The sequence below is a fragment of the Elgaria multicarinata genome, chromosome 3 (genome assembly GCF_023053635.1).
Source record: "Elgaria multicarinata webbii isolate HBS135686 ecotype San Diego chromosome 3, rElgMul1.1.pri, whole genome shotgun sequence".
Lineage (NCBI taxonomy): Eukaryota > Metazoa > Chordata > Lepidosauria > Squamata > Anguidae > Elgaria > Elgaria multicarinata.
Genome location: NC_086173.1, coordinates 151,739,498 through 151,754,041, shown reverse-complemented (window position 1 = coordinate 151,754,041; position 14,544 = coordinate 151,739,498). Strand labels below are relative to the sequence as shown.

The 14,544-nt window shown below is 48.9% G+C and overlaps 1 protein-coding gene across 3 annotated transcripts in view; it reads left to right on the top strand.

The window, feature by feature from the left end:
• Window positions 1-14,544, top strand: part of BAG6 (BAG cochaperone 6) — a 32,139-nt gene that overhangs the window by 4,013 nt on the left and 13,582 nt on the right. For 2 of the 3 annotated variants that reach the window (XM_063122368.1, XM_063122369.1), the window contains exons 2-5: window positions 4,734-4,842; window positions 6,957-7,074; window positions 8,903-9,123; window positions 11,294-11,347. In XM_063122368.1, the coding sequence (XP_062978438.1) occupies window positions 4,765-4,842; window positions 6,957-7,074; window positions 8,903-9,123; window positions 11,294-11,347 (471 nt within the window). In that variant the 5' untranslated portion in view covers window positions 4,734-4,764. The remainder of the gene's footprint in view (window positions 1-4,733; window positions 4,843-6,956; window positions 7,075-8,902; window positions 9,124-11,293; window positions 11,348-14,544) is intronic. The other variant, XM_063122367.1, reaches the window with a different exon arrangement.

Below are 14,544 nucleotides of genomic sequence, written 5' to 3'. Positions count from 1 at the left end.
TCAGTAGCGGTTTCAACCTTATTCTTGCTGGAAGAGATAACAAGTTGTTGCTTGTGCAATGCATTATGAATGGCACAGAAAACACAGGAACTGGAACCTTTGCAATAGGAGTCAAAGAGGCCTGTCTTAAAAAGTGATTGAAAAGCTGATGTCAGCACTGCGCTCAGCAGAAATGAGGCTGAGCACCCCCAGTCCTAGCGATGTTTACTCAGCAGTAAGTCCATTCATTTTCATATGCTCCCAAGTGGATATGCTTAGTTGCAGCCTTACATTTGCTATTGTATTTTTTTAAACAGTAAAAGGGATTTTTTTTTTTAAAAAAAAAGTTTCTTCGTAGGAGTTCATAATGTTGCTTGTTTAGAGCTACTTCCTTGGCTAATCATATGAGAAATCCAGACTCAAAGTCCTCCATTGAGGGTGGGGAAAAAAGTGAGGCTGGAATTTAGGAGTTGATATGTTTTTCTCTTCTCCACTCAGCCTCTGTTCAGGACTGGTGCCTTGAAATGTGTTTAGCACCCTGTGGGGAGGGTCTTGTCCTGGCTTCTAAACAACCACTTGTATGTTCAGCTGGTATCAGTTAGAACAGTGGTTCCCAAAGTGGGCGGTACTGCCCCCTTGGGGGTGGTGGGATTGCATGGGGGGGTGCTAAGAGGGAAAGGGGCAGCAGGGGGGCGCTCGAGGTGGTCTTTTCCAAGAAGCGCCTCTCCAGGAGGTGTTAAAACCCAGGGGCATTTTTATGGGAGAAGGTAGTTTGGTCCCAAGACATATAGGGGAAGAATCCACACATGTATTAATACCATTTAAGAAGAGTCCTTTTAATGGTGAATTGAAATGTTTCAAAAGCACCAAAACGCTAATGAAGAGACATACCCTGCTTGGTGTGCCCTGCCATGCCGGCTGCAAAACAGAGGCATTCACTCTCTTTTTCCTCCCTCCCTTGGCAAGCCTGCGGCGGGTGCTTTGGATTTTGAATAAATACTCAATTAATTGTTACTGTTTTGAATTTTATTGTGATTCTCTTCCTTAGTGGGTCATTGAAAACCGCTGTTCTGAATAATGAGTTTTATAATGTAGGGTAGGGGGCACTGGGCATGAGTTTGTGGAACCAAGGGGGCGGTTACCTGAAAAAGTTTGGGAACCACTGAGTTAGAATCATCTCATACATAACCAGACAAGGACAGCATTTCTAAGCTGCTCTTTCTTATAAGCCACAGATGACTAATACAGGCTTGTGTGGGCTAGTACATTTTGTGGCTTTGTTGCAAGGTTAGTATACCTGTTAGTGATAGCTTCCCTTGATGAAGAAATGAGAGACTTCCAGAGCAATCTTGTGCATATTTACTTGGTCCCTCTGTGACGAGGAGGGCCTATTCCCAGGGGGGCATAGGATTACAGCCTTTAGGACGCTTCTCCTTTCTCAGTCCCAAGGCGTGCAAAAAAACACAGAAGTTTTTGCCGATTTTTTCTTTATAGTCTAGTTTTGAATCCTTCACAGAGGCACACTTTTGTATATTGTTACTGTTGCAGAGAACACAAGTAGTAATTTTTAGGTCATAACACAAGTTGTTATGACCTAACACAGTTACTCCCCTCCCTGGAACAGAAAGAGCAGGTAACAGCCAATTTTAAAAATAGTGCTCTTTGGGGCTATCGAGAAATTAAGGATCGTATAACTGATTAATCAGATTCACAGTGGAACTTCTCAGCATACATGTGCCTTTGTGTATTCCAAATAGATATCCCCCCGCTTACATTTATGATGTTGCCTTGACCGTGCTAGGTTTATGAGATGAATGGCGGTTTCCAAGGCAACAGATGCTGATATCGGTATGGTGTTTTTCTAGGAAGCTGGCAAGCTTCAGCCAGAGTTCCTAAATGTGCCATCTTCTTAATTTTGGCAGAGTGAAAAAGATGTGGGCATCAGCACTATTGAACATTACATAGCACAGGAATATAGGAAGCTGCTTGACAATGAGTCAGACTGTTGGTCCGTTAAGTGACTATAGGACCCAGAGTTTTGTTTGTCTGAGCTGCATGTACATTTTGGATGCGAAGTCTGTTCCATGAGGCTTGTGAGTTTCCCAGGCATCTGATCTGCGTTTTTCAATTTACAGTCTTGCACCCCTTTTATTTATTTATTGCAATTGTATACCGCCCCATAGCCGAAGCTCCCTGGGCGGTTCGCATAAGATAAAAACATTTATTTATTTATTTATTTTAGCCAAAAAGGGCTCTCAAGGCGACTTACAGAAATATTTCTTAAGACAGTCCCTGCCCACAGGCTTACAATCTAAAAAAACATGTCACAGAAGGAAAGAGGTTTGGGAGAGAGGAGGAAAAAAAAAAGCAAAGCAAATTCAGGCACGAGATTCTTAGTTGCAAAATTTAGCAGTGTCAGTTGGTAGCAGGACGGAGGGGGGCTCTCAGCTGGAGCTGGACCCAGGCATGATGGAGAGGTTTGATGCTGGTTTAATACCCTGGTTTGATCCAATGCGGATAAACATAGTTTTCTGGTTCGGACAAGCCATGGTTTGTTGTTGGGTTAAGACTCTGGGTTGTTTCTTCTTCAACAGCCCAAGTTTGGATATCATGTTCCTGTGTTGTTTGCTAAATTGGAAGCAAAACAGAAATGGCAAGTGGCCGAGAGGCAGGGCGCTTCGCTTGCATCCCCAGCCCTCCATGGCTTGGTTAATTAAGCCATATTTAGTCGTTACCTGGCTGCTGCTTCCTCCCCTACTGATGGCCTCTGCAGAGACAGGAGCAGGAGGGGTGACTTTGCTCCTTTGTTTTAAAGAATTATTATTATTATTATTATTATTTATTTATATAGCACCATCAATGTACATGGTGCTGTACAGATTACACAGTAAATAGCAAGACCCTGCCGCATAGGCTTACAATCTAATAAAGTTGTAGTAAACAATAAGGAGGGAAGGAGAATGCAAACAGGCACAGGGAAGTGTAAACAGGCACCGGGTAGGGTGAAGCTAAACAGTTATAGAGTCAGAACAAACTCAGTATTTAAAAGCTATAGGGAAAAGAAAAGTTTTTAGCTGAGTTTTAAAAGCTGTGATTGAGTTTGTAGTTCTCAAGTGTTCTGGAAGAGCGTTCCAGGCGTAAGGGGCAGCAGAAGAAAAAGGATGAAGCCGAGTAAGGGAAGTGGAGGTCCTGGGGCAGGCGAGAAGCATGGCATCAGAGGAGCGGAGAGCACGAGCGGGGCAATAGTATGAGATGAGAGAGGAGAGATAGGCAGGAGCTAGACCGTGAAAAGCTTTGAAGGTCAACAGGAGACGTTTATATTGGATTCTGGAGTGTAAACCTTCATGCACTATGAGTTTATAAAATGAGAGACTTATTTATTGCATTTATACCGTTGCCCTTCCTCCAAGGAGCTTGAAGTGGCAGGGGTGGGTTCCCTACCCCCATTTTATTCTCAAAACAGACCTATGTAGTAGCTTAAGCAAGAGACGTTGTATCTTTGTGTCCGGCCCATGGTGAGCTTCATGGCTGAATGAGAATTATGGATCTGGGTCTTCCCAGTCGTTGCCTGATGCTAACTTGGGTGGGTGGTGTGCAACCAGAGAAAAGAGTGGGTGGAGTAAGAACATTATTATTATTATTTATTACAATAGCCGAGGCTCTCTGGGCGGTTTACATAGGATAAAAACACTGAAAAACAATATACAAAAATTTAAAATCACAAAAAACATACAATTTAAAACCACAAAAACATACAAAAGCTAATTGCATATTGCTAAATGCCTGGGAGAAGAGAAAAGTCTTGACCAGGCACCAAAAAGATGACCATGTCAGCGCCAGTTGGGCCTCGTCAGGGAGATTGTTCTACAATTGGGGGGCCACCACAAAAAAGGCCCTCTCTCTTGTTGCTGTCCTCCGAGCTTCCCTCGGAGTAGGCACCCGGAGGAGGACCTTGGATGTTGAGTGCAGTGTACGGGGAGGTTCATGTCGGGAGAGGCGTTCCGACAGGTATTGTGCTCACATAGCTCTCTCTCTCTCTCTCTCTCTCTCGCTCAGCCCCCATCTCTCCCCCCTCCCTCACCTGTCACTGCTTTCCTCATGTTTTTCTCCTGCATTACGCCCATTAACAGGGGTCTGAACTGATCTGTCTCTCTCTTTCTCAAACTTACCCATATGAAGGGGAAGCGATTCCCCGAGGACAGTCCTGAGGGACAGAACGTGGGCCTACGCTGCACCGCAGTGTCCAGAGAGCTGGATGACACTGTGGGACGTAGGCTTCCCAACACTGCTCTAACCACTACACCTCTCTGGCGCTAAAATGCGAGATGGCTATAAAGATACGAATGCCTGCGAAAAAGACGAGAAACACCCAGAACAAATTCAAAAAAGCCTTCTTCCCCCCTAGGGATTTTTTGGGGAAAAAAGTTTTCTCAATTTTTTTTGCCCCCCCCATCCCTAGACCCTCACACCTCTAGATTGTTACAGTCCCACTTTCTCTTCCTTTCTTATATATGCTGTGTTACGATATGTGCTCCGTAGTAATCTTACATCTTACAACCCAGTTATGTCCTACATTGATGTACGTGGATGGATGTGTTTTATGTGTTACTTTTCTTAACATAATAACCCAAGATCCATTTGAGAAAGCAGCTCCCCTTTGGTTTTTGATACCCTCACATCTGCTGGCAGTGCCAGATTCCTGGTTGCAATCTCCAGACTGACCTGTATCTCTCTCTCCTCCCCAACTCTCGTAGGAGGATTTAAGGACGCGTTTCACAGGGCGCCATGGCGGAGCCGGAGAGCCTTGAGGTGATGGTGAAAACCTTGGACTCTCAGACAAGGACCTTCACGGTGGAGGAAGAGGTGAGGAGCAGCTGGGAGGCGGGATTATTCCCTCATTTCTGTTCGGGTAACCCCTTTTCCCCCTTCATATCATAGAATCATAGAATAGCAGAGTTGGAAGGGGCCTACAAGGCCATCGAGTCCAACCCCCTGCTCAATGCAGGAATCCACCCTAAAGCATCCCCGACAGATGCTTGTCCAGCTGCCTCTTGAAGGCCTCTAGTGTGGGAGAGCCCACAACCTCCCTAGGTCACTGATTCCATTGTCGTACTGCTCTAACAGTCAGGAAGTTTTTCCTGATGTCCAGCCGGAATCTGGCTTCCTTTAACTTGAGCCCGTTATTCCGTGTCCTGCACTCTGGGAGGATTGAGAAGAGATCCTGGCCCTCCTCGGTGTGACAACCTTTTAAGTATTTCAAGAGTGTTATCATGTCTCCCCTCAATCTTCTCTTAAATATGTTTTAATGTGATTTTTAGACTGTAAGCCTCTAAGCAGGGTATTGCAGTTTTATTTGTATATTCTGTACAGCACCAAGTACGTTGCTGGTGCTATATTAAATACTAATACTATGATGGCTGTGGTGAAGGGGCCGTGGTGTTAACTGTGGCAGGATCATCTTAGGCACCAGATGAGGCTAGAACGGCATCTGTTGGTGACCCCTGGGCCTAGTTGTTGACCCAGAAGTAAGAAAAATGGAGTGTGGCTGGGCTGATAATGCTGGAAAACAGCACTTGCCAGAGGCCACTGGGGCGGGGGGGGGGGGTCAGAAGGGCCAGTTGCATTAGATTTCTTCTGTGTTGTTCAGTACAAAAGAGCGTCATGAGCTGCCTTGGATCCTGCCTTTAGCACAGCTGGGGCCACACCGAAGAGGGTCTCCTTGAGCTCTCTAGTACAGGGTATGGGTTTAAGGCGGCCTCTCCAAACCTGGTGCTCGCCAGATGGTTTGGGCCTCAACTCCCATCAGCCCCAACCAGCGTGGCCAATGCTAGGAGTTGCAGCCACTTAGCATAGAGCTGGAAGATATTTTCCTAACAGCCCATATGTCCGTGGATGGTAAATACAATAAGCAGGGATTAAAGTTTCTAGAATTTTTATATTACCATAATCTATACACTCTCCATGGGAGTTCCGTGGAGCGTTCGAGAGGTCATTTTACTTACTTGAACAAAGGAGGTGGTAGTGCTATTGACCATGTAATGGTCTCACCATCATTATTCCCTTTTGAAGTGCTTGACCGTACTGGAAGTGGCCACCTCCCAATGCTAGTGTCTAATTGAATGGATGCTTTAGGGTGGATTCCTGCATTGAGCAGGGGGTTGGACTCGATGGCCTTGTAGGCCCCTTCCAACTCTGCTATTCTATGATTGAAACTGTAAATCTGACTGGAGAAATGCTGGTTTTAAAATGGCCTTTAAAACCGAGCAGTAACATCCAAGAAAAATCACACAGCCATCATATGATAAATTTGCGCCGATCAAAGACACCTTTCAACAAATTGTCTCAGAATTCAGGCCCTTTTGGGTAACATCTGCCAACAAAAGCCCACGGACACCCTGCTGTGGCTGGTTGGACGACCAGTGCAAAGTGGCTAAGAAAGATCTGACCAAAAATAAATAAATAAGGGAATCTCGTAACAAACCACCAGAGGAATCCCTAGGAAGCCTTATTAAATGTAGGTCGGATGATAAAAGACTGCTTAAAAACAAGGAAGAAAAATACACAAAAATTCCATGGCAAAAACTAGGTCCAAAACATCTGAGGGGGGACACCAGGATAGGGAAGGCTGCTGCAGGGTGACCCTCCTGTGACACGGCCCACGGGGATGGGAGCCCCACTTCCTGTCTCTGGGACCACATGGTGCAGCTTGGCCAACTAGGCGATAGCTGGTTTGTTCCCTCTTATTTTCATAGTCCGTCCACCCACCCACCCCGCATCCCCAGTAATAACTTTTGCCCTTCAGGTGGCAACAGTGTGGTGTTACCAGATGGAAGTGGTCCAGTCCCCAGCAGGTTCAGAACTTCTTAGGCTAATGAGATGGAGGAGGGGCCAAGGCTTGGCCCCCCAAGAGCGAGGGCGGTGGGCGAGAGCGATGGGCTCCCCTGCTGGGCCTTTTCAGCTTTGCTTCCGCTTTGCAGATCACAGTGAAGGAGTTCAAGGAGCACATCGCGGGCTCGGTCAGCATCCCCTCGGAAAAGCAGCGCCTCATCTACCAAGGGAGAGTCCTGCAAGACGACAAGAAGCTGAAAGAATACAGTGAGTGGGCAGGAGGCTGTGGGTCAAAATGGGGGGGGGGGTGGCCGGGTGGGAAGGAGGCTGAGCAGGAAAGGGAGCGGCTGGAGGGGGATCTGACGGCATCTGACACGGGCAAGGGGCATCGCTGCGGAGGGCACTGAAAAAGCGCTACCGTTTTGCCTCCCCAAAGGCCCTCAATCGCTCTGAAAATCAGCATTAAAGAGAAGCTTGTTATGGAATGGTTTTGAAGTGTACTCAAAACTGCCGGAGGCTCCGATGCAGGTGCCGTGTGATGCGGCCCTCCGACCTTTATTTATTTATTTATTTATTTATCATATTTATACCCCGCTCCTCAGCCAAAAAAGGCTCTCAGAGCGGCTTACACTTAGGAAAAAAGACAGTCCCTGCCCTCAGGCTTACAGTCTAATAAAGACATGACACACAAGGAAAAGGAGTCAAGGAGGGAGGGAGGGAGGAGAGAGAGAGAGAGAGTCCAGCAGGAGCAGGCCCCGATGTTACTTCTGCCTGCTCCTGTCCCCTCGGTCCTTCTTCTTCCCCACAGGGCCAAGATGGCAGTTTGCCCTGTGGGGGGGGGGGAAGAGTCCAACAGCAGCAGGCCATGATGTTTCTTCTGCCTGCTCCTGTCCCCTTGCTCTTTCTTCTTCCCCACAGGGCCAAGATGGCAGTTTGCCCTGTGGGGGGGGGGGGGAAGAGTCCAACAGCAGCAGGCCATGATGTTTCTTCTGCCTGCTCCTGTCCCCTTGCTCTTTCTTCTTCCCCACAGGGCCAAGATGGCAGTTTGCCCTGTGGGGGGGGGGGGGGAAGAGTCCAACAGCAGCAGGCCATGATGTTTCTTCTGCCTGCTCCTGTCCCCTTGTTCTTTCTTCTAGAAATAAGCACTCCGTCAACGGCTTGGGGAGAGTGCCGTTTCAGGCAGGGGAAGAAAGGGGTGCTTAACCTTTTCTCTGCCAGCTATTCCCCCCCCCCCCCCCGACCAGGATTGCTTCTGCCTCTGCAGTTGTCGCTGTTTTACTAGCAGGGCTCCAAGCACATTTTCATCTTTGTAAATGTACGTTTGGAACCCAATGTGGGGGCGAACAGCTTGGGAGTGGGTGATTTTTGAGCACCGAAATGGCCGGCAGAGAAGTGGGTTCAAGCGTCCCTTCTGTCACTCCTCTGCATCAGTTTAGGTTCTTGAGGATGTTTCTTCGTTTGGAAGAAGAAAAAGAGACACCCTTGGGACTTCACTACATGTATTTGAATGCAACTTGCAGTTCTGCCCCTACTGTGCTGTGCTATTCAAAGCTGAGGCAGAGCAATCCTATCCTGGTTTACTCAGAAGGAAGTCCCATTGATGGGGCTTATCCCCGCATAACGGAAGCTTGGATGATGGCGACAAGGGAGAGGGCCTTTTCAGTGGTGGCCCCCCAATTGTGGAATGATCTCCCCGATGAGGCTCGCCTGGCACCAACATCGTTGTCTTTTCGGCGCCAGGTCAAAACTTTTCTCTTCTTCCAGGCAGTTAACAGCATATGCTGAGTTTTTAACTGACCCCAGAATAGTTGTTTTAAATGGATATTGTTGTTTTTATGCTTTTGTTGGTTTTAAAATTTTGTATAGTTTTTAAGGCTTACCGTGTTTAACCTTTGTAAACCGCCCAGAGAGCTTCGGCAATGGGGTGGTATATAAATGTAATAAATAAATGGTTACGGGATTGCTTGGGCCCTGAGCTCTCTGCCCTAGCTTGGGCGGATCCCTCTCGGACCAAACTACCCCACAGGACCGTTGCAAGGAGATCAGCCACTAACCCTCTGGCTCCCGTTCCCCCGCGCTCTTCTCTTTGTGGCAGATGTCGGAGGCAAAGTCATCCACTTGGTGGAACGTGCCCCCCCGCAGACGCAGTCGCCCTCGGGGGGCCCCTCTGGAGCCGGCTCATCCTCCATCCCTCACAACGGTGCGGGCCCCCGGGGGAGCGGCCCCACGGTGCACGACCGCAACGCCAACAGCTACGTCATGGTGGGAACCTTCAACTTACCAGTAAGCATTATGGATCAGCAACCGCCCACGCAAGTGAGTGTTAGCCAGAGGGTGCCGCACTGCAGGGGGAGGGGGAGGATCAGGCCTCCCCACGATGCTTTCAGCCCCACACCTCCTCCTCCTCCCCGTAGAAGGGGGAGGAATGCGCTGGTGCTATGCCGCGCATTTGTGGGTAGGGGGGCACCAGTGGATGAGGCGTGGCGGCGGCGGTGGGCTGTGCGCGGCTTGGTGCTTTCACCGCCCACATTTGTGCGCAGTGGAGTCTGTGGGAGGGGGGCGCTGTGCTGCATCTGGGGCAGCCACCTCTCACCGCCCCCAGGCACGCGCCTTGGAAATCTCTCAATGCTGCAGGAGAGAAGGCCGCCCCCCTCCCTCCTTCCCTCCCTCCCTCCTTCCGTCTTCTGTGGCGATCCACTCTCTCGGTCTGCTGCACGGCTGGGATGGGGAAGGCAACAGCACCCGGGAGGGAGTTGGTTAGAGTAGCCACGGCGGCCGTCTCTCCTGCTGCTTGGGAGATGGAAAGGCTTGGGTCCGGTATCCGGAGTAAGAAGTGGCAACCCTGGCTTTGCACCTTGCTGGGTCTCGTCAGGTACAAATCTCTCTCTCGCTCTCTCTTTCGTATCTTTCTTTGCATTCCTCACTTCTTGCTGGATTGCCTGGGTGGCCTGCATGACCTCAGCTGGACTGGGTGTGTGCGGGGTGGCAGCAGTGTTTAAAGGGAGTAGCAGCGGCGCAAAGATCAGTGAGGTTATAGCAGGGCCGCTTTTGAAGTTACACACGCCTTGCTGACGTGCCTTGAACGCCGTTCCGGAGGCTTGTGAACCGCCCAGGAAGCTTCGGCTGTTGGGTGGTATAAAAATGCAATGGATCATAAATAAACTGTGGACCGAGGTCTCCCAAGATGCTGTTCAGTGTCTAAGGCGGCAACCCCCATGTCTGTCTGCTCAGCAGTGACCCCCGTCGAACTCCTAGAGAGGTCTCTACTGGATTGCGGCCTAAGTGTGCCAGCCCATCTTCCAAAACTCATTTTTAATGACTTGTTTTTTGGCATGGGAAAAATAAAAAAAATAGCCACAAGGGATCCCGAAATCCTTATCAGACAACAGCTAGCTGCGGTCGGGCCTGATCGCGGCTTCTCTTTGTGAGCCTACACCTGTGTAGCTTGGGTAGGGTGACCCTATGAAAAGGAGGACAGGGCTCCTGTGTCTTTAACTGCAATGTAGAAAAGGGAATTTCAGCAGGTGTCAATTGAAGTGGGTGAAATTCCCTCTTCATCACAACAGTTAAAGCTGCAGAAGCCCTGCCCTCTTTTGTATCTGGCCACTCTACCATAGCTAGTGTAGCTTTAACTGTTGTGATGAAGAGGGAATTTCACCCACTTCAATTGACACCTGTTGCAATTCCCTTTTCTACATTACTGTTAAAGATACAGGAGCCCTGTCCTCCTTTTCATATGGTCACCCTAAGCTTGGGCTAATATTGAGGACTGTACATGCTGTGATTCCACTGGAGCACCAAAAAAGGGTTGAGTGTGTTCTTGGCCCAGGTTTCAACTTCCTGAGAATCCCAGCTTTTTTTTTAAAAAAAACCCACGCACATCAGTTTTCTAGCCCTTAATGACATTATTCTTGAAAGTGTGTGCACAACATCTGCTGAACTCTTTAGAAGCCCCGGGGTGGGTGGGTGTTTGAATAAGATTGCCATTGTTTGCGGGTGGGTTTTTAGTGCCTGTTCTGGTGACGAACAAGACGAAACCATGCCAAATGTTACCATTGGTACAGATCTCAGATTGCTGCCTCCCCCGGCGCAGAAGTTGAATTGCTGCAGCACAGTATATCTTTTTCCCCTTTGCATAGCCTGCACACGCAGTCTTGAATAACATTTCAATACTGTGTAATGATATGTCTGTCCAAGAGGGAATATCATGGGACATAAATTCCCGTATACAGGTGTTACCATTGCTAAATGAAAATACCTGGCAAGTTCTGTGTAATGTTAGAAGGGACCTCGAGGGTAGGGTGGGATCCCTGGATGATTATCTATCTACTGCTTGGGGCCCCCGGTGTTTCCTTGCCTTTCTTTCTGCTCCATTTTGTTTTTCTCTTTTCTCTTTCATCTCCTCTCTCCCATCTTTTCTTTCGTTTTGTTTCTTTTTAATTTATTTCCCCTGTCTCTTCCTTTTCTCACCCCCTGCTTTCCAAAGAGCGATGGATCATCTGTGGACGTTCATATAAATATGGACCAGGCTCCCATACAGGTACAAGCGGGGCGGGAAAGATGGAATTTAAGTTTGAAAGATCTGTTGGGGTGTGTGTGTGTGTGTGTGAGAGAGAGAGAGAGAGAGAGAAAACCTGTTCAGACAACATGCTAAGCCATGGTGGTTAAGCTAAACATTGGCTTAATGCAGCCTTCCTCAACCTGGAGCGCTCCAGATGTGTTGGACTGCACCTCCCAGAATGCCCCAGCCAGCTGGCTGGGGCATTCTGGGAGTTGTAGTCCAACACATCTGGAGCGCCCCAGGTTGAGGAAGGCTGGCTTAATGTGTAATGTGAACCATTCCTGACCACGGTAGCTACATAACCACGGTTTAAACACACTAAAGATTTGCTACAAAGGTTTCGCAGCCTAACCATGGCTTCATACGTTGTTTGAACAGGCCCTGTGTGCGTGTGTGTGTGTGGTTTAAAAATATGTGGGAGGCATTAACTATATTTCAGGAGCATCTCAGTGATGCTTGGGTTTTTTGAGGGAGGGGGGGAGTTTTGCAGTTCATTAAGGGATCCTGCTGAAAATAGTTACATGTTGACAGACTGTTGAAGTGGTGCCTGCCCAAATTTTCTGGGAGCGTTGGAAGTGTTGCTCAGATATAGACTCTATTGGCGTGGTGCAAGGGGACCTGTTCTTGTCGACATGTTATTTGACTTCAGCCACATAGTCCGTTAACCCTTCCATTCTGTTGCAGTGCTGCCTGAGATGGCCTGGGAGTCATGGCAGGAGTGAGGCCCCTTTGCTCCCCAGCCCTGCAGCAGTCAGGCTGACTGGCTGTGCCGCTTTTTCTCCCACATGCAACATCCCTGCTTCACTTAGGAGTAGCCCCCCTGGCCTGCTACTCTGTCCCGAGAGCTCCCACTCTTTCCTTTCCCGGTCTGTTGATCATAGAATCATAGAATAGCAGAGTCGGAAGGGGCCTACAAGGCCATCGAGTCCAACCCCCTGCTCAATGCAGGAATCCACCCTAAAGCATCCCTGACAGATGGTTGTCCAGCTGCCTCTTGAAGGCCTCTAGTGTGGGAGAGCCCACAACCTCCCTAGGTAACTGGTTCCATTGTCGTACTGCTCTAACAGTCAGGAAGTTTTTTCTGATGTCCAGCCGAAATCTGGCTTCCTGTAACTTGAGCACGTTATTCCGAGTCCTGCACTCCGTGAGGATCGAGAAGCGATCCTGGCCCTCCTCTGTGTGACAAGTTTTTTAAGTATTTGGAGAGTGCTATCATGCCTCCCCTGCCTTCTCTGGCTGGCATCGTGGAACAGGAGCAGGGTTTCAAGAGGAAACGTGAAGCTGCCCAGAGAGCTTCGGCTATTGGGCAGTATAGAAATGCAATAAATAAAATAATAAATAAACAAACACACAGACCTCACATTGGCCCCACAGTTGCCGGCTAGCCTCAATTTGACATGTGTGGTAGTTGTAGCTCTGTTTGCATGCGCTTTGAATGCAAATGGCCCAGACATCTTTGCCCCTTCAGTAAGAGGGCCAGGGGTGGGCAGGACGATTTCCCCGGCTGCTGGGTTTGGGGAGTTGACCTGCCTCTGCCTTGGCTTGTCCACCACATGCCCTGCAAACAAACTTGCCAGCCAGCCAGCCAGCCTAGGGTAGATGCTGTAAAGGAAGCACGCCCCAGCAAAGCTGGCTTTCCCACTGGATTTTGCACAGATCCCCGGAACAAATGCACACAGCTCACAGTTTGGAGGGTTAAGCCCAAATTTATTCAGGATAAGGGTAGGATACACAGGATTAGCATTCTAAATCTATTAAAACATGCAGATATATATAAGAACCCAGACCAAGCAAACTAAAACTAAGTTGCAAAATCATACATCGCCCAGCCGTGATGTCAGCCAGCTCAGAACAAAACCCCTTTTCAAAGAATACCCTTTATAGATACTTTTCTCACTCCTTCCCCCCTCCCTTCGGCTCTCCCTGCGAAGATCTTTCACACCTTTCCCCAAAGATGTTAATTTTTCGCTCAAGGCCCGGTCGGCCTTGCCCCAAGCGGTTCCAAGATGTACCAGAACGCCCCCATGCAGCTGGCCGCTTATCTGTTCCGCTCCTAAAACCATAACAATAAAATAATTTAACATATTAAAAACAGCCATTCCCAGTATGAATGTACCCCTTCCTTACAGATGCGTCCCCGTGCAGGGAGTGCCTGCCGTCTCATCCTGGTTCACTTCTTGGGCTGGGCAGTGTCCGTGGAGTCTTTGCGCCCCCCCCACTCCCAACTCAGGCAGAAGGAAAAGTGTTGATACGTGACCAGCCTTGGGACAACGGACTGTTCCCTTAATAGCAGAGAGGTGCTCTGCTCTGTACCTGAAGACAGCTTTCCCATTGGAAAGGAACTCTGCACATGGTCCAGGCCACTCATTCTTAAGAAGCCGATAGGTCACCAATGCCTAGGCATCGGGGGGCGCCACAGAGTCTGTGGCATTTACTCTGGGAAGGTGGGGCCTCCCTGCGGCCACGAATGCAAAGTACGACCGCTGGGAGCGACCTGAAAACGGCCACTCTTTGGAGCGAGCGCCACGGCCGTTGGTGTTTCGTGCTGGTCAATTCCTCTTTGAAATCCACGGTTCTTATTTGACGGGTCAAACCTGGCGTCCTCGGTCAGGAACTTCTCGCGTGGCACAAGCGAGCAGCCCCCCCCGCCTCTTGCCGCCCCGCCCCCCCCCCACCCCCCCATTTTCTTTCGGCAAAAATTGTGCTGGAAGCAAAGGTCCAAATGCTTTTTTCAGAAAATATTTGTTGTTTTTGCCAACGCGATTCAGGGTTGTTTAAAGTCCTTCAGGGAAATTCAAATAATTTCAGTTTCCTCCAGAGCAAAATGATCTCCTAGGATCATCACACATAGGAGATCATTTTGCTCTAGAGCAGCCTTCCTCAACCTGGGGTGCTCCAGATGTGTTGGACTGCATCTCCCAGAATGCCCCAGCCTGCTGGCTGGGGCATTCTGGGAGTTGTAGTCCAACACATCTGGAGCGCCCCAGGTTGAGGAAGGCTGCTCTAGAGGAAACTGAAATTATTTGAATTGCCCTGAAGAAGGACTTTAAACCAGCCCGAATCGCGTTGGCAAAGACAAATATTTTCTAAGCAATGTCTTTGGTTCCACCCCTTGCCTTTGGCCTTTCCCCCCCCTTTGCTATTTTGGGGGTTCCTTTCTTTCTTTTTTTTGTGGC